General features: G+C 44.1%; 1 protein-coding gene across 1 annotated transcript in view; it reads right to left on the bottom strand.

Moving 5' to 3' along the window:
• Nucleotides 1–6,464: 6,464 nt before the first annotated feature.
• The window catches only part of myo16 (myosin XVI), a 114,092-nt gene continuing 100,941 nt past the window's right edge, over nt 6,465–19,615 (bottom strand). The window contains exons 33-35 of the mRNA XM_030786936.1: nt 19,535–19,615; nt 18,263–18,348; nt 6,465–6,644 (exon numbers count right to left, since the gene is read on the bottom strand). The exon at nt 19,535–19,615 is cut by the window's right edge and continues 72 nt beyond it. Coding sequence (XP_030642796.1) covers nt 6,465–6,644; nt 18,263–18,348; nt 19,535–19,615 — 347 coding nt within the window. The remainder of the gene's footprint in view (nt 6,645–18,262; nt 18,349–19,534) is intronic.

The following is a 19,615-nucleotide window of genomic DNA, read 5'->3' as shown; positions in this document are numbered from 1 at the left end:
CTTTAGGGAGAAGGACAAAGAAGCCAAACTGTCTTTCTCCAGCTGTTACACAAGTCATAATGAAATGTCAGAGTGCATTTATGACAGCTAATAAATAATATTCTAGACCATAAAGACACGCCCACATTCTCTGAGCCTCCAGTGATAGTACACAGATGTGAGTGGGTGTGTCACCAGTGACTTTATGTATTTAAGTGTGCATTTTTCAGGGTGAATTTTATTTATCTATTTATTTTTGTTTATTTGGATCTTTTGTGTGTACTGATGTTCTTTTTTGTTTTACTTACTTAAATACTAAATGTGAAATTACACAGTGGATAATCATCTATGAACTATATAACATGTTCTGTGGGATGTTGTGGTATGCTGTATGTGTGTGTGTGTGTGTGTGTGTGTTTGTGCATGATATGGCCTGTAGCATTCACAGACTTAGCCCCTGTGTCTTCCTGAATGTGAGGATGTGATTGTTTTCTACGTGAGTGTGAGAGAGAGCAGAATGAATTCCCACACCCTCAGCTGTTTTGATTTGTGTAATAGCCATATATCTGTGTGTGTTTACGCATGACATTGCCGGGTGCGCTCACACACACTGGGATCACACGTGGTCCTAAGGGTGCAGATTTACGAGTCTGTGCTTGTCTTTACGGCTCTGTGAGTGATAAGATAGCAGTCAGTTTACACAAGGACAGCACTCATGTCAGAACCACCTTACTGTACTACAGTAAACACCAGCCCTCTCCAGGTTACGCAACCTCACACACACACACACACATCACCCCTCCTTACCTGCCCAGCCAGAACTGATAAACCTCCGGGAACTACGCTGTTTTTCTCCACAAGGGAGGGTCCCTTTTACATTCTAGGGTTTTTTGGGGTTTTTTTTAGATTTAGATCAGCACCAGAATGAACCGCAGAGAGCGAAGTCTGTGCACACGCTCAACGTGTGCTTCCACTGCTCATCCGCGGCTTTCAATATTCATGAAGAAGTGAGAGGAGTTACTAATTTGATGCTGAAATATTAAAGGAGAAACTTTCGTCACATTACCATGCCTAATAGTATGTTCCTGAACAGCGAGCTTCAATTATGCATTAGACGGTTCCTGAAGGCGCTGCGGGAATGTGCGAGAGTGAGTTTTGGACGATCTGGCGTCGTATCATCTTAAAGAATGGTACTTTTACCGCGTCCCTCACTGGCTCCTTACACGAGAGCGGCTACGATGAAACCCGTTGCACGAAACGGTTGGGCTTGCATTGCACATCAGTTTGTCACCAACAGTGCTAGTTTGGTTAGACGGCCCTCAAGATACCAGGCGAGAAGACACGTGTTATTAGCCACCCGGCACCTATTTGAATTATGGGGTCATACATGGAATATTCCATTCCATTCTGTTTGTATAGCAAGAAATGTTGAGAGATTTAGAGAAATGTTACATCAATGAATAACGTTAATCCGTTCACCCCTGCAACAAATGACGTTTATTGCAGGGAACAGTAAATATCTGAAGCTCTTCATGGTAGTCATGATATAGTTGACACAGCTTAGATTAGTTTACATATCATAAATATAGTAAAAATTGTGTTAACATAAACCACATCATAGAGGAAAGAGCCAATGACTGACACTATTGTGCTTTATTGCTGTACAGAAATTTTATAAAACATGATAAACAAAATATGTGCTGAGACATACATTTTTCTTTCGTTCCTGACAAACACTGATGTACGGAGGGGAACAGGTATATTTATATATAATTTACCAAAAAAAGGAGAAAGCTTTAAAAAGAAAGAAAAGAAAAACAGCCATGTGAATGTGTATGTGTATGTTATAATATACAAGATGGTGTCAGAGAACTGAGCTGACACAAGGGACCAGAGAGCTGTTTCTAACTGTTGGTGTGAGAGAGAGAGGGAGAGAGAGCTGTTTCTAACTGTTGGTGTGAGAGAGAGAGGGAGAGCTGTTTCTAACTGTTGGTGTGAGAGAGAGAGGGAGAGCTGTTTCTAACTGTCGGTGGGAGAGAGAGAGAGAGCTGTTTCTAACTGTCGGTGGGAGAGAGAGAGAGGGAGAGAGAGAGAGGGACCAGAGAGCTGTTTCTAACTGTTGGTGTGAGAGAGAGAGAGAGAGAGAGAGAGGGAGAGAGAGCTGTTTCTAACTGTCGGTGGGAGAGAGAGAGAGAGCTGTTTCTAACTGTCGGTGGGAGAGAGAGAGAGGGAGAGAGAGAGAGGGACCAGAGAGCTGTTTCTAACTGTTGGTGTGAGAGAGAGAGAGAGAGAGAGAGAGGGAGAGAGAGCTGTTTCTAACTGTCAGTGTGAGAGAGGTGACATGGTAAATAAGACAGTCTTCTCTTGTCTTTCTCCAAATCCTTTCATTCATTAAAATTCTACACTCCAAAAGACTATCAATGAGCTCAGAAGCAAATGAATGGCCAATGTTTTGGTGTATCAGAGCAAGAGATAGAGAGAGAGAGAGATGGAGAGAGAAGATTCATCATGACACAAGGACATAGCAGCATAACCTAACAACCATCCAGAGGGTTCCGCCTGCCGCAGCAGGCATTGTGGGAAGAGGGTGCGAATGATTACGGTATGTTCCAGAAACCAGCACAGGGAGAGCATGAAGGAATAATGAAGCACAGAGGGGATTCATGCGATAATTTCTTTCTTTCTTTTTTCTTTTTCAATAAAGAGAAAGACTTATTTTGACTGTACATGTCTTCTTTTTTTTCCGTGTGCTTTGTAGCATTGACTGAATATTAAAACGTATCTAAGGGGGTGAATAATTGAAGAGGAATAAAACAGTGCTGACATTGTTTCATTTCTCCTGGTTTGCAGAGGATCTGGTTGCTAAGCCCAACAGTAGCTCCTGTTTTACAGGTGAGAGAGAACTGAAGACCCGTCCTCCATAGCTACTGCACTGTCTGCAGCTCTGTAGCTGATATGTCAATCATACCAAACTATTGCAGGGTCAGGTGTGTGTGTGTGTGTGTGTGTGTAGGAAAGAGAGAGAACTTTTCTATGACACTGTTGGTATGTGTCAAGAGCTCTTGAGTGGCTATTCTTCAAATCTATTAATACTAAATACAGCATTATACCAAAGAAGTTCTGGATTCAATAACAAATTAAAAACAAAAACAAAGAAACAAACAAACAAAAAACATTCGTGTGTGGTATCACTACAGTGTAGCCATTCAATTCGTCAAACAAAACAGCGGAATGACATGTTCCCATTGAACGTTGAACATGCGTTTATCAAGAGATGAGCCTCAGGTTCATGTTTATCAGGTCACATCTGCCTGGTCACGTTCACCAGTTCACGTTTACCAGTTAACATTTACCTGGTCACGTTTTCCAGTTAATGTTTACCTGGTCACATTTACCTGGTCACGTTTGCCAGTTAACATTTACCTGGTCACATTTACCAGTTAACGTTTAACTGGTCACATTTACCTGGTCACGTTTACCAGTTAACATTTACCTGGTCACATTTACCAGTTAACGTTTAACTGGTCACATTTACCTGGTCACGTTTACCAGTTAACATTTACCTAGTCACATTTACCTGGTCACATTTACCAAGCCATGTTCACCAGTTCACGTTTACCAAGTCACGTTCACCAGTTTACATGTACCAGTTCACGATGACCAGTTAATGTACACCTGGTCACGTTTACTCGGTCATGTTCACTTGGTCATCTTTACCTGGTCACGTTTACTTGGTCACGTTTACTCGGTCATGTTAACCTGGTCACATTACACAATACCTCAGTCAGGTTCAACCACTTTTATAACACTTTTTTTTTTTGCCTTTTTTTAATATTCTCATATCAGCATTTTCATGTAGAAAATCACTTCAGCATAAATTACAATTACACACACCAATAATATCAGGCATGTAGACTCTACATATAGAGAATAATTACATAATATTTCCCCCTTCTTTCTGCACAGGTAGTGTTTTACTCTCGGTGAAAACATTCAGTCTGTCAGTCTCTGTTGGCTAAGTGAAAACAGTGTATCACAGACGTCTGGTAGATTAAAATTCTTCATTTGTTTCTTGCACCTTAAAAAAAAAAGGGGGCTCCAGACACTAAGAGGGGACTTGGGAAGTGGTTCATTTGCCGTTTGCCAAGTAGAACAAGATCAGGGGGGAATTTTGGAGACTCGATAATCAATCATTCAGCAGTGCGACCTGACACCAGCGCAAGGAAAAAAAGCTAGACAGACAGACCGAGAAATGCCACACTGCCCACCGCCGAGCAAAGAAAACGTTAGGCAACTCAAAATGACTTGCAAAAACATGAACATTCTGTACATTAAAGAATTTTTTTTTCTTTTTTTGATTTCTACATTAAAATACTGCAGTCTTACAGCAAATGGGGAAATGGATAGGTAAACATTTTTTTTTTCATAATCAATAAACAATCAATTAAATGATGATTACAGTAAAGTAACAAATACCCTTAGTCTCTGAGCCACTGTAGTGACTCGCTTTCTCTCTCTCTCTCTCTATTTTTTTTTCCACCTAAATCTCTTTGTATGACAGTGCCAACAGTTTGTCTTTAACTTCATATATTCAACCTTTGTGTCCTGTTATAACCTTAATTTACACATCTGTTTTATCGTAAATTCTCTTCGTGGTGGTGGAGCTCCAGGCAGCCCAAGTGGTGTAACCCAGGCCACACAGAGAGAGGTGCCTTAGGCACAAAGCTGTGCTTTGAGTGGGTCTTCTGGTACCCACCAGAACATTCTGTCCAATATTCAAGGAAAAAAAAGTCATTTCATATATATATATATATATATAAAAAAATCTATAGGTAATTATAGACTATTCAGAAACAATGCATCAAGTTCATCTTTTTTTTCTTTCTAATATTTTCTCTTTGATAAAGTCAAGACCTTTTAATGGGAGAGCGATGAACTTAATGCAGTAAGAGACAGACCCTTGTTGTCATGTGGCCAAAGAAGGGCCACGGGCGATATGTGGTACATTATGTAACCCACATAACATAGTTTTCCTTATTTTTCTGGACAGGGATTCGTCCTATAACGGTCAGTCAAAGACTGTTCGCCAATCAGAACAAAAGCACTACGTTTTCAACTCGATTTTATCCAACACTCATCTTTCACGCGACTCTGTTCTGAAGCTACCAGCCAACGGCAGGTGTGTGCGTGTGTGTGTGTGTGCGCGTGTGTGTGTGTGTGTGTAGGTCGTTTACAGTGTGTGCTAAACCTGTGCTGTGATAAAGCTGTCTATGTGCTCCTTTTGTTAAGTCAGTATCAGGTGTGCTGGATGTATAGACATATTCACCTGCGGTTTACCGTCAGTCTTTTCCAGCCAGTGGATATATATCGACATTGTGCAGAAAGCTGGTGGTTTATAACTGTTTTGACGCGTGTGCACCTGGGACATTGTCACGAAAAGTTATCCCTGAACCCTGACCTCTGATAAAGCCTGTGACCTCCGTGCGAGGGTCATGACCTTGGGGCGGAAGGTCACAGAAGCACCTGAAGACGTGTGAGGTTTAACGGCATCGCTGGACCTGAAGAGAGGGTAATATCGAGCACACAGCCAGAGCGCTGAGGTCAAAAGAGACAGAAAGACACTCATCCAGTAAGCTTCAGAGGACGTCTGTTGCTCTAATGCGGTTGCAGAACGCTTCAGTTGGGCTGAGATGACTGAGTACGAAGCACTGACACACCCTCGCGTCAGTTTCAGCGCGTCAGCACACCCTGAGCTGGGCAGAACGGGGGAAAAAAATCCGTAATCACTGCGCATCATCATCATCATCATCATCATCATCAAAACAGCTTGTTTTAAAGCATGAATCAGCGTTCTGCACCCAACTCAAGCGCCTGTAACGCAACAGGAACAACCAGCACCAGTTTTTTGTTTTTTTTTTCTTTTAGAGTCTGAGTTTTAACACTAAAATATGGCATACGAGGGCAGACTTCGACAAGGTGCGAAGATTAACAAGTTTTGACACAGAGATAAATCACCACAGAGATACGTTTGCGCAGCTCTGAGTTTAGTCTATGTGTGTTGCAGCCGACTGGACTTGATCTTCTGTACAACACAGTAGCGGGGAAGTGATGAGGTTTCGGGACGGTCCACAGTACCTCCAGAGAGGGGACAGGCAGGTGTGTTTGGCCCAGCACGGAGGTTCCCTCCCTGGAGCTTTGGACTGGCAGTGAGTCCTGGGGCTTCAAGCTTCTTGGTCCCTTTTGACTCTTGGTCAGAGAGAGTCTTAATAAATATCCTCTGTCCAATCCGTTTTCCATGCTCTCTTTCTGCATGTGCAGAAAGAGCAAAAGGAGATAGAGATAGAGAGAGAGAGAGAGAGAGAGAGAGAGAGAGAGAGTGAAGGAGTGTGTTTACTCCCAACCATAAACCCCAACCAATGTCCTCCAATATCCAGTCTTTACTCAAGGGTCAGTTTCACTGAGGAGTCTAAAAGTGACGACGGTCTCTATGGCGATGCTTTTTTGGTCATGTGACTCTTGTTCTTCAGTATGAGGGTGGGCGAGGTGTGTGTGTGAAGCCAGGCATTCTGCCAGCCTGTTCGTCCCTCACACACACTCCTCCTCCAGCGCAACAGCTCCTGCAGGGCGGCACTCCGGTCTCCACATGCACGAAGCCGCTGGACTCCCTGAGAGAGGGAGAGAGAGAGACAGAGAGAGAGAGAGAGAGAGAGAGGGAGAGAGAGAGGGAGAGAGAGAGAGGGAGAGAGAGAGAGGGAGAGAGAGAGAGAGAGAGAGGGTGAGAAACCAGTTGTGACTTATAAAATGCATGGCTACATGACACAGTTCAGTGACCGTTACATGAGCATTTCATAAGAGGTCCATGATTATGTCATAGCACTTACCAGAGACTTACCTGTTCAACCCTACTTACAGAAAAGCAGAAATACCAAATTAATCAGCTGTCTTTTTATTTCAAATGAGAAATAAGCAAAGAAATAAGCAAGCTCAGCATGAAACAGCAATATATATATATAAAACAAACAAATAAACATAAAAAAAAGGAATTTGAGCCAGGAATGAGGATGGGCTAGAGAAAATGCTCAATGTTTTTCAGTAAAAAAAACAAATATACAAACAAACAAAAAAAAAGGCAAAATGAGACGTGTAATTCTTCCCAATATATTTTATGACCAATGACATATTCCAGTCATAATCATATATCAAAGTGTCAAACAGTTAAGATCTCATTCATCCAAACCAATCAAAGTCCACCCCTATTCATTTAGAGGTATCCTAATGATTTGAAAATGAGGAGATGAGATTAAAACCATCTGACAAGACAAGGATACAGGAGAAGGGAGTATAGTCACAAAAATGTCTCCAAACCCTCCTCCATCACACAAACACACACGAGCACATCCACATCACTGACTGATCCATACACAGAAATCAATACTCAGCTAAGTCAATCAACCAGGCATCCCAATCATCCACAGCTGGAAACAGCCAATAACCGCAGAAAGACTTCCTCTTGACTGACAGACCCACATTTTTTAAGGGGGGGGGGGGTTAAGTCTAAGGGAAAAAAAACCCCAAAACAACTACACCACAAGGCTTCTGAGGGATCCAAAAAGAAGAAGAGGAGGAAAAAAAAAGGACCATCCAGCTCTTTCACAATAGTGCAGGACTCCCTGTGGAGACACACAGCGTGGCCAGTCAGTGAGAGGACAGCTTGATACACTGGTGCAGAGCTGAATATAGCTAAGGGTGGATGAGCAGGGAAAAAAGAAAGAGTGTGTGTGTGTGTGTGTGTGTGTGTAAGGGGGGGGGTTGTTAAAGAGAGCTGTAAGCTTGAGTGTGGATCCTCAGGTAAAGACAGGCTAGAAACAGAAGCAGTCTTAATACATCAGCTATCTAATGACTGCTCATCCGCTCTGGATTCATTAGCGTCTGTGCGGGCTGTATTAGTTCCAGCGTGGGCGACAGCGAGTTAAAACGATACGGCTCACCGAGGAGCGTCGGTGCGTCCGCGGGTTAGATTTTTCCAGGGAGGTGACTCCGCTAAAGGCTGTGTGCTGTAGCCCTTCCGTACGAGGTAATGGGTTTTCCCTGCCCTCTTTTCTCCATTAAAGCTAATGTAACATCTACACGGAGAAACAACTCATCCATAAACATTGTCCAAGTATTCTGCTGATGTTTGTGCAATGCATTCCAGGAATTCAGGCCACCCAGAGAGAGAGAGAGAGAGAGACAAACATGCACATACACACACATACACACACACACACACACTCTCTCTCTCTCTACCAGACCATCAATACATTCTTATACAATCTTTCTCTTTGTGTTTTTCTGACATGACACTGTTTATTCATACATGCTCACATACTGTTCACTGACTGTTTTCTCTGAATTTCTGAATCTCTTTTTTCATTGCACTGATGTGAGCACAAACGCCAGTCAAAAACACGTCTTCCGAAGAATTCAGCCAGTTATTCCGAGTGGTATGTAAGCCAGTTTTGTTTTTATCAGCAGTGCTAGCCTGATTCCTTTTACACAGTCTCCGTCAGATCATGAAACAATGTAACTGTGAAACAATACGTCTTACGGGAACATCTGGAGAGCACAAATCAAATGCTCGGTATGCAAATGTGTGGGCGGGGACAGCTGGCCGGTGGCCTTTATGAGGTCAGCAGGTTCAGTGAGAGAGTGGACACAGTTAAATGTCCCATCTCTGGGGACAGCGAACCTGTGCCCTGACATTCAGCCCAGGCCCCGCCCACTGTGAGGATGTGCAGCGGTGATGGGGGAGGGGAGAGGAGGGGGCTCAACGAGAGGTCGTTCTTTGCTGACACCTGAGTTAAAGGTCAGGAGATATCATGGGGCTTAGGAACTGGGACAGGCTCTTATCAGAGAGAGGAGAGAGAGAGAGAGAGAGAGAGAGAGAAAGAGAGAGAAAAGAAGAACAGGAATTCATTCTTTAACCCTGTAACACACTCTTAAGCGCTAGCACTGTTAGAGTATTCAACAGTCTGTACGACGCGGACACAAAAGCTTAAAACTTGACCCATGACTGCCACCCTAGCATTACTGATAGTTAGTGTATGTGATAGGGAATATCTGACAGACTGACCGATTTCACCAAAGCCCATGCTAATTTAAAGATCAATAAGAGGTTAAACACAGAATCGAAACGTTATAGTAGTTGATCAGATTAGGGAATTCCCAAGAAAGCTTTCAAAATGACACGCAGTGACAATGTGATTTCACCATGTCCGTAACTAACATCACACACACACACACACACACAAAGCAAGGGACTGAGGGTGACAGACAAGACACACACACACACTCATACTGCACAGAACATGGTGCTAAATCACATATGTTCCTTCCATTAGCTTTTGTTGTATTCTGGAGGATCATCCATAAAGATTAAACATGTGCATAGGTTTGCAGGCAAGCGCAGACACACACACACACACACACACACACACACCACTTTTTCATCTAGCTTGGCAGTCGGGGACAGTGTCGTTCATCCGTTCACTTTAATCAGATTCTCTCGGCTCTTTAAACTCAGGATTTACTGAAGAGTCCAGCGTGAGCTCACAGTCTACGTTCTTTATCCAACAGTCTTTTTACTCTCTCTCTCTCTCTCTCTCTCACTCTCTCTGTTCTTCCCTCTTTCAGTCTAACCACTCTCACTCTCATTCTCTTTCACTCTCCTTCTCTCCCTCCTGGTTATTCTTAATCCCTCTGTCTGCACCCCATCCCTACACCATCCTTTTAAGCACACGCTGTGTGTCGTCCAGGTGCGTGAGGGCTGATGCATTGGAAAGCATGCCGCTATATATACCATTTGCATAACATCAGTCCAATCCCCCAGGAGCCCTGAGGCCAACTGAAATGAGATTGAGGAATATTCCGGCACCTGTCAGAAGTACGGTGGGCGTTGTCTTAATCTCCCTCCCTTAATCTGGCCAGTCAGCGCTCACGCATAATTACGCTGTCTTTCAGAAGACACTTGTAAGAAGATTAAATTGAACGAATCTGTATTTTCCCTTTAAATTCGCCTTAACTTTTCTACATGCATAAGCCTACAGGATTGCTTCACACAAACTCATCATGCAAACCACTTTAATGAGACTTGTTTTTCAATGTTACGATGATAAACAGAACAAAAACTGACGCCATGAACGGGGAAGATTCTAAATTTAGTTTTTTTTCATCAAAGAAACAACAACAACAAAAACTATATAACATAAAGTCTATGTTAAAATAGAACAAAGATAAACAGATTTTTATAATGCTCTGTGACTTTTCTGTACTAAATAATACACCGTAAACAAGGTAGGAGAATTTAAATTTTACAACAAACACACACACAAAAAACATTTTTCTCTCTTTTTTGATTTTCGCTTTCACTCTCCTGTGCTGTCTCAAAACCTCTGTTCATCTTCCTCATCTGTTTACCCCGTTCTCTGTCTGTCACAGAGGAACATCTTAAACCGTGGTGGGAACCCAGCTGCTTATTAGGTTCTGTGTGTGTGTGTGTGTGTGTGTGTGTGTGTGTGTGTGTGTGTGTGCCACTCCTGGACCATTTCATTATTCATCATCCTAAGAACCCGTGGAATTCCTCGGATTTCAGTTCTTTTTACTCATTCAAATTCCAAACTCTATTAGTTGAGGATTAGTTCATCCAAAGGCAACAGAAATTGTGGAAAATTTGGAGAAGCAGTGAAGCGTAACTGGCCTCATTGGCTCTATGGTTGGGTCATTGTCAGGAGGGGGTGTGTGTGTGTGTGTGTGTGTGTCGGTCTCTGTGTGTTTGGCTGAGAGAGGACAAACAAAACCACTGTTGTTCTGATCAGCATGTTCTGATCAGTCTCCACAGAGCCCAACTGTGTCTGCACGCGTGTATGTGCAAACACACACGCCCTAACACACACACACACACACACAATCTATGGGGTGGGGTTTAGGACATAGGCAAAAATTAATGGTGTGTGTGTGTGCGTCTGTGTCTGTCTGTGTGTGTGTGTGTGTGTGTGTGTGTGTGTGTGTGTGTACGTGTGGGTCTGTGTCTGTCTGTGTGTGTGTGTGTGTGTACGTGTGTGTGTGGGTCTGAGGGAAAGAGACAGAGTGAGACTAATGGGTGTCCTCACTGTGTAAGTCTAAAGTGAGTCAGGGCTTTGATGTGACATTTTAATGAGGACATGGGGCACAAGGCTACATCTTGTGCCAGTGCAGAGCTGTACTCTGAGGCAGGAAAACCCTAATGCTGTCCTTGAATGCCCTTCTATATATAAATATGTACCAAATAATATGTTCTCAAAGTAGCCCCAGAGAGACAGACACCCATAACACGAGCAAAAATAGCATATGTACACACACACACACACACACCACACACACACATGTGCGCGTATGCAGACAGACACACACCCATACACATACACAAAGACAATCATGTTTCCTCTTTCTGACAGTGAACAGGTCAACAGCCAAACAGGATTACAAGCACACAGGCATCTAATGATGATCAATCTGTTTCTCTCACACTCCCTCTGTGACTGTGTGTTTCCTGAAAAGCCGCTGAGCTTTCAGGGTCAGGGCAGGTGACATGCTGACTTGTCCTTAGAGAAAACAGCGGCCCAAGTACACAGAGCAATTCAGGACAAACTCTAAAAGGACAGGACACTTAAGCCGTAATTCAGTACGGGTAACCAATGGCATAAAAACAAATGTTCTCTGAAAAATACACACACACACACACACACACACACACACACACATGCACAGGCACATGTACGTACACACACGAACACACTTTAAGACCCGCCAAGAGCTTTCAAGTCATCTTTTGCTAAAACGCCTTTTTTCACCAAGTGGAATAAATTATCTGTGAAGATAATGGACCATTAGTCTGGAGGTTTATGTGTGTGTGCGTTTCTGTTCTGGATATACACATATAAAAAGAGAGAGAGACAGCGAGAGAGAGAGAGAGAGAGAGAGAGAGAGAGACAGCGAGAGAGAGAGAGAGAGAGCGAGAGAGAGAGAGAGAGAGAGAGAGAGAGACTGAAACTTGTATCAATCTCAAAATATTGTTTAGCCATCTGGCATAAGTAAAAAAAAAACAAAAAACTGGCTGATCATTCTAGAGTCAGTATGTGTACAGTTTGACTGCACATGTATGTGTGTGTGTGTGTTAAAATGGTGTGCTGTATTTTCAACATGTGGCTCAAACCTTCCAAATGCACTGCAAACAATGCTGTACATCAATACATATAGCTGTATCTATGTTTTGCCTTTCTGATTCTGTGTGTGTGTGTGTGTATGTGGGTGGGTGTGTGTGTGAGGGTATTAATGTTTGAATGTTCATGATCACAAGGCATCGTTCAGCAAGCAATAAGCAGTTCAGCATGTGCCCTCCCTCCAGAAAAGACCCAACTGTCTCTAAGCACACATCAGTCAAATGAGTTTTGGAGAGGAGAAAACACAAAGGCAGAGCTGACTGAATGACAGATTGGATATTGGGAATGGAGGAGCGAAAAGGAGGTGAAGATCTGCAATGAACTGAGCAACGAAGGAGAGAAACAAGCAGCGGAAAAAATGGATAGAAACTGGCGTAAAAAAGGGAAAAAAAAAAAAAAAACTGCAGCTCGCACTTCTATTCAAGAACGACACGTTCGTTCATGACCGAAGAGCTACTCGCAAGAGCCCTTAACTTCTTACTGCGGTAAGACTCAGAGCAGGTACGGAGGTGTTACACAACCACCCCCGACCGAGGAAATTCATTCTGATTCAATATTAAAACTAAACGCTTCAGTTCCCTTACAGTGTGTTCACGGAGAGCGGTACTGCGTTTCTCTCTGACAGTCCATTTCCCTACAGCGACCCGTCACTACACCGTCCCCCAAAATAGATTTTTTCCTTTACATTCCTTCTTTTTGTTAACAGGAATAGGAAAAGGCAAAACACGGAGGAGAAAGAGAGGAAGAGAGGATAAAAGAACATCTCGGACCATGGCAACGACAGTCATGTAAGATGGGACGTTTCTTTAGACCGGGCCGAGCTGCAGTTTCCTTTGTGAAAAGATGGAGGGAAAAAAAAAGAGAAGAAAGAAGGAGTAAGTGGTGGACAGACAGAGCGGTGCAGAGGGCAGCTGGGCTACTGCGGGACTTGACCATAGACCAAAACTCACCCCTTCCCCTACAGGAGCGTTTAGAGCGCAGCCCCCGCACCAAAGGGTGAGAAGTTGAGGTGACCTCTCTGAAAGAAAGAGAGGAGAGAGACAGAGCAGTTCTTCAGAGGAAAAGACGACAGAAGAGATGCGCGGTGCACAATCACAACATACCAACAGCAATGAGAGAGAGAGAGAGAGAGAGAGAGACATACCAACAGCAATGAGAGAGAGAGAGAGAGAGAGACATACCAACAGCAATGAAAGAGAGAGAGAGAGAGAGAGAGAGAGACATACCAACAGCAATGAGAGAGAGAGAGAGAGAGACATACCAACAGCAATGAAAGAGAGAGAGAGAGAGAGAGAGAGAGACATACCAACAGCAATGAAAGAGAGAGAGAGAGAGAGAGAGAGAGAGAGAGAGAGAGAGAGAGAGAGAGAGAGAGAGGGAGAGAGTTTTCCTGAAACAAAGCAGAAGCATGTTACTTAAAAAAAAAAGTCTTGGTCCATATTAAAAAGAATATGTGGAACACTTTGACATAAGAGGTTTTATAGAAGACTTTTTTTTTTTTTTTACATATGACGTACAATCTGCACATATTAACAAATGACAAACGCCATCTCAGTCAGCAGCAGTTAAACCTCTTTAAACCTCTTTGGATTTTTTTTAGAATATGATTAAAAACCCTTTGCGGAGATCTTTAGTACGAGGTCGTTCACGAGCCCGCCGTGTTTAAAATGTGCCTTCATCCGATCTGTCCCATCATCCACACACACACACACACACACACACACACACACACACAAAGCATGATTACTTCATTAACGCACGACCGGGATGGGAATTCATTCAACTTCCTTCATCCTCTTGTAAACTCAAGGGTATTCCACTGGGGGACAGGAAGTCCAATAACACGGGATGGCGTCTGGTGGCTTTCGCTCTGTCTCGATGGCGTTCTGGCTCTATAACAATGGCGGTCAATATTTAAGCATGGTGATCTTTCAGCGTGTTATGTTTTGAAGGATGCGGATCGATGGGCAGCGGATGTGGCCGTCAGTGGCCAGACGCCTGGTTCATGAGGTACGGCGGGGCGAAATACGAGAGGGGTGCATGTCAATACATGTTAGACGGGAGTAACCCCTGCATTAAAATGCTATTTCCTGTTTCCGACAGCCAGAAGGACATTAAGGGCCAGGGTGTCTTTCCGAAGTTGACCTCTGGTGTTACCACAGCCAGATGACTGAAAGGGTATACCATAATGACCATCTGCTGTCTCTGCACTTCTGCGGCAATTACCCATCAGACAACGCTGGAATGCTTTCTACAGTTAGGGTCTAATTTTATATTAATACCCAACAAATCATATTCTACTTGCTCAGTTGAAAGGAAGATCACCAGTTTTTTTAAATATTTATCTGGGGTTTTCATGGGGGGGGTGGGTAATTCTGTCATGATATCCAAGTTTCAAGAATAATAATTAGCTTTCGCAAGCAACTGGAAGCGATACAATAGCATCAAGCCAAGGTTTAGCATGTTCCTCGACCTACAGATTTGATTTTTGGGCAACAGCAGGACGGCAAAAAAAAAAAAAAAAAACCTGAAAAATTGATGAATGTTTGTAAGGAAAGTGAAAAGGGAGACAGCACGTTTGGACTTTGCTAATCTAATTGGTGTGAGTTGTAGAACTGGAGCGCGTCCGCAGTGTGTAACCGGCTTCTGTTGATCAGTGTAAAGAGGTAGCATTAAGTTGCCTGATGGTTGTGTGTTCATGCCTTCGGAGCTATATACCACGGGTTATATAGCCTGGTATGTGAGGGTCCAGTTACACAGAGGGCTTGTCTTTGGATTGCTACCCTCTCTATGGGGTAATTCTGTACCTGTAAATGTTTCAGAGATATCTAAATAATTAAAGCTTTATTTACAGAGCGTGGGTCTCGGAGCGCTGGCATGTTTATTCCTGGTGACGGGGGTTCTATGGTCATGTTTCTGTCTGTCTTTTGACAGGGCATTTCCTGCTTTCTATGCGGTCAGGTGACCTTGTCCCATATCATGTGACACAGCAAGGGAATAAAACCAAACCCAGTAAAAGGACACTTCTCTCGATCAGACTGTCTTTGAAACGGGGGGGCGGGGGGGGGGGGTTCAGGTGTCACCCGTGAAATGGTTCCAAGCTTTGCAGTAGTAGTCTCCTAAAATGACACAACAAAACAGAGTCGCCGCATGCACTTTCGCTAGTTAAACAGGACAGTGTCCAAGGCAAAAAAAAAAAACAGGAGTTCACTTTCAGTCATTACAAAAGTGTGTGTGTGTGTGTGTGTGGGGGGGGGGGGTTTGAGAAGAGTGTTTGTCCTGGCTGCGCGTAAGCTGAAGGAGTTTATGTAAGATGTTAGTGTAGAACGGTTACACAATGTGTACAGGGCTTGTGTGTTCATTAGGTTAATGACAGCCTCCAGACTCTCTGAGTGTGGGCTTGACCGGACCCAACTGGCCTCTGGCCTTTCCCATCAAAACTAGAGCACGACAGCTTCCCCTTTGGCCTAGATAAATATCTCTCCTGCTCTCTCTCTCTCTTTCTCTCTCTCTCTCCCTCTCTCTACCTCTCTCTCTCGCTCTTTCTCCCTCTCTCTACCTCTCTCTCTCTCTCCCTCTTAAGAAAATAGTTAGTAGAATTAGAATTACTTTAGATACAGGTTCTTGAAAATGCAAAGTTTTTTTTTCTCTTGATGAGATCACAAAACTTCTCTTTGTATTTCCCAAGAAAAGTTCCTCTCATTTTTCTTGCCAGTGTGGCATTGTTAACTGTTAGATGTTATTAAATATTTATGAATGTATTTTGTTTGACTACATTTAGCTGAAGAAAACAGATGTAGTTCAACTAAAAGAAACACATTCACTTCCCATCCACATAAACCATCTCTCCCTGTCTTGTCTCCTGAGTACTGGACTACTAAGAGAGGGTTAAAATCCAATTTAAGGTGGAGAGGTATGAATTCTTCAGGTATAACTGATGCTTTGTTCACACTCCTCTTGATGTTACACATTATATATGTGTGTGCGTGTGTGTGTGTGTGTGTGTGTGCATCATCAAGATGTATAGAACTGAAGCATCCACTTCACAGCTTGCACTGAGTGGAAAAACATACATATTCATAAATCATTACAGCGTCCCATACTGTGAAGCATACAGTGGGGGGGATCTGCTTAGACTCTTTTAGAGAGAGAGAGAGAGAGAGAGAGAGAGAGAGAGAGAAGTCGGTGGTCCATTCGTACGGTGTGCTGCCATAATGAAAGAACATTTCCATTACAATAACTCCACATCAGGTGTGAAATGCTTAGAAGTGTATGGTCCACAGATTCGATCTGCAGAGAGAGGGGGGGGGTGGGGGTGGATGAAAACGGGGGCCGTGTTTAAAACACGACGATAAAACGGCATCGATAAAAGCGCAGCGGGGTTACAGCTCGACCCATCTCCACTCTTCGCAGGAACCCGTTTTTTTTTTATATTTCATTTTTTCGCCCCCATTTTCTAGCTTTTTTTTTTTTTTTTTTACGGTACACCTAAGCTTACGCCCGTTTGACGGCTCTCCGTCATGAATATTGCATTCGGCGCGTCAAAAGACTGACAGCATCGGTGGATCAATCCTAAATCTCCTTATCAGGGCCGACACTTTGGATTCCTAAGCTTGTCAGTGGACTATATGTTTAATTCAACTCAATTCAATTTGACGTGCGTAGGCCTTTTTTACAATGGACATTGTTACGAAGCAGCCTGGCGGATCCGGCGCGGTGGATCCGATAGCCGGCAGATAGTGAGCAAGCCTGAGGCGACAGCGGAGAGGAACTCAGACTCAGCGGGGGGAGCCCATTCTCCTCTTGGATAGTCCTGCCAATTTCCACCCATTAATAAGACCACCTTGTCTATTGTCTGCTGCCATCTCTCTGAACAGAACTACATCTCCTGCTCTCTTTCTCTCTCTCTGTCTCTCTGTCTGCCTGTCTGTCTGTACGTAAGTGACAGCAGCGTATAGCACATATCACATATTAGACATGTCATTGTCATGATGGAAATCTTTCAGTCTGTTTGTTAACATCACACGTCCTCTGGGGATTTATACGGGTCCTCGCTCTGACATATCGACGGCATATGACGCGTGACATAATGTCACCTGTGTCTTTCATTTCATCTCAGCTATGGAAGAGATAGGTTGGGCTGTGAGTGACAGCCATTTAGGTCACCTACATTTCACACATTCAATACTCTTAACTGAAAAGAAAAAGGAAATTCTCTCTTTGTTATACCAGTTTTTTTCCCCCTCTCTCTTGCCTAATTTTCACTTATCTTCTTCTTTCGTGAAAGGGGACGAAAATACAGGGAGGGAGAGAGAGAGCAAGCGAGCGAGAGAGAGAGAGAGAGAGAGAGAGCAAGAGAGCGAGAGAGAGAGAGAGAGAGAGCGCGAGCGAACGAGAGAGGGCCAGGACAAGTGAGATGGAGGGAGGGACCAGTTCCCAGAATGCCCTCATTACGGTTTAATCTAGCACGATGGGGTTTACCTTGCTGAAATTCTGAGGGGCCCCGCCGGTTGCAGAGGGGGGGGGACAGAGTGATATCTGCGACAGGCTGAAACGGAGAGGTCCTGGACGAGGCTGGTCCCACCCCTGGACCCCCCGCTGACAGCCGCAGAATGTGATCTGCAGATAAACTTCCTCAGATCTCATTTGGTAAAGTGCTCCGGTTTGGGGAGCTGGTATGGAGGACACGTGGACTAGCGCTCACTTTCATTACCACGATTACCTGAGCTGGCAGAGGTCACGCCAGACCGCGGCCCAGGGTCACAAGACAATTCAGACACCTTTTAGATGTGTCTATATATGTGTGTATCAGTCTGTGTGTGTGTGTGTGTGTGTGTGTGTGTATGTGTCTGTGCCTGTGTGTGTATGTGTGTGTGTGTATGTGTATGTGTCTGTGCCTGTGTGTGTGAATGTGCCTGTGTGTGTATTTGTGTGTGTGTATGTGTATGTGTCTGTGCCTGTGTGTGTGTGTGTGAATGTGCCTGTGTGTGTGTGTGTGTGTGTGTATGTGTCCATGCCTGTGTGTGCCTGTGTGTGTGTATTTATACCTGAGGGTGATGGCTGTCCATGTGTCTATGCAGTGACGAGGCACTAGATGCATTTGATTTCGACTGTCCCTCGTCCTCTAATGTGCCTGTGTGGACAGAGAGCAAAAGGGCACAAAAAAAACCCAAAAACTGATATTAGTCTCCATACAAATCCCATGGATATGACTCCTCTAAGCAGTGGTCCCTCTTTAGTTACACAGACGTAGATTATCAGAGTGCATTTATCGAAAGCCTTTACTAGAACTTCATTAGAAATGTCATGATAATATCAAGTATTTATAGCATTTGTATAAGCCAGTCCTATGACATGACCCGAACAAAACATTTAATAATTGTCTCCCCTCTCTATGTACCTCAACCTCTGTTCTATCACTGACTGAACGGTTCACACACACACAGACACACACTCACACACACACACACACACACACACACACGCACAGAGATAGCTTGTAGCTTGACTGGGAGGACAGGGGGGTCGTGTCAGTGAGTGTGTGTGTGTGAGTGAGCGACAGAGACAGAGAGGAGAGGATTTAAGAGAGACAGAGACCGTGGCCCTGCTGACAGCTCTGAGAAAAAGCACTTCATCAAGTCCAGGGTCTTCTTTTTTTTTTCTTTTTTACTCACACTGACGGCCTCCCTGATAACTCCTAGGTCAGTTTACTTCACCTCTTTTCTCTCTCTCTCTCTCTCTCTCTCATTTTCCAATTCTGTTCTCTCTCTCTCTCTCTCTCTCTCTCTCTCTCTCTGCAGACCCACTCACACTCCCTCCATCTCCTTCTTCCTGCTCTTATTCTACCATTCTTTCACTTTCTCCTCCCCTGTGGATCAGACACTTTACTCCAAGGTCACATGACCGCCGGCCATCTCTCGTAAACACGCGCCTCGGAGCAAGGCCGGACCTTCTAACGAGGGCCGTTTGGACCTTCCCTCCATAATTAATCTGTTTATTTGCCTAATGGACATGAATAATGCATTCCTCTGTCATCGTTCTGATTATTCATTGGACCATGCCAAGGCCTGGGTCCTGTGAGTGGACTTAGTGCTGGAGGTGTTGGTGACAGAGGACGCGCTCACCCGCGCGGTCTTGTTTAAACGCGAAGGGTGAAGCAGCCCAGAGACCCAGAGACCCTGGCTCTGTAATGACTACGTACGTTCTGTTTTATCCTTAATTAACTCTTCTTAAAAGGGAACAACAGCTGTTTAACCGGCGGAGGCCTCGCCCTGTTTGGTCTCCGTAACCTTCCACTACCTGCTGCCCTTTCTCTTTACCGTTGGAGAGCTGGTTGCCGTTCTCGACGGGGGCGGGGTTCGGGGAGTTGGCTGAGGTGTGGTTGTTGGCGTTTTTGTCCT

This window comes from Chanos chanos, chromosome 10 (assembly GCF_902362185.1).
Source record: "Chanos chanos chromosome 10, fChaCha1.1, whole genome shotgun sequence".
Taxonomy (NCBI): domain Eukaryota; kingdom Metazoa; phylum Chordata; class Actinopteri; order Gonorynchiformes; family Chanidae; genus Chanos; species Chanos chanos.
This window is presented reverse-complemented; position numbering and strand designations above follow the sequence as displayed.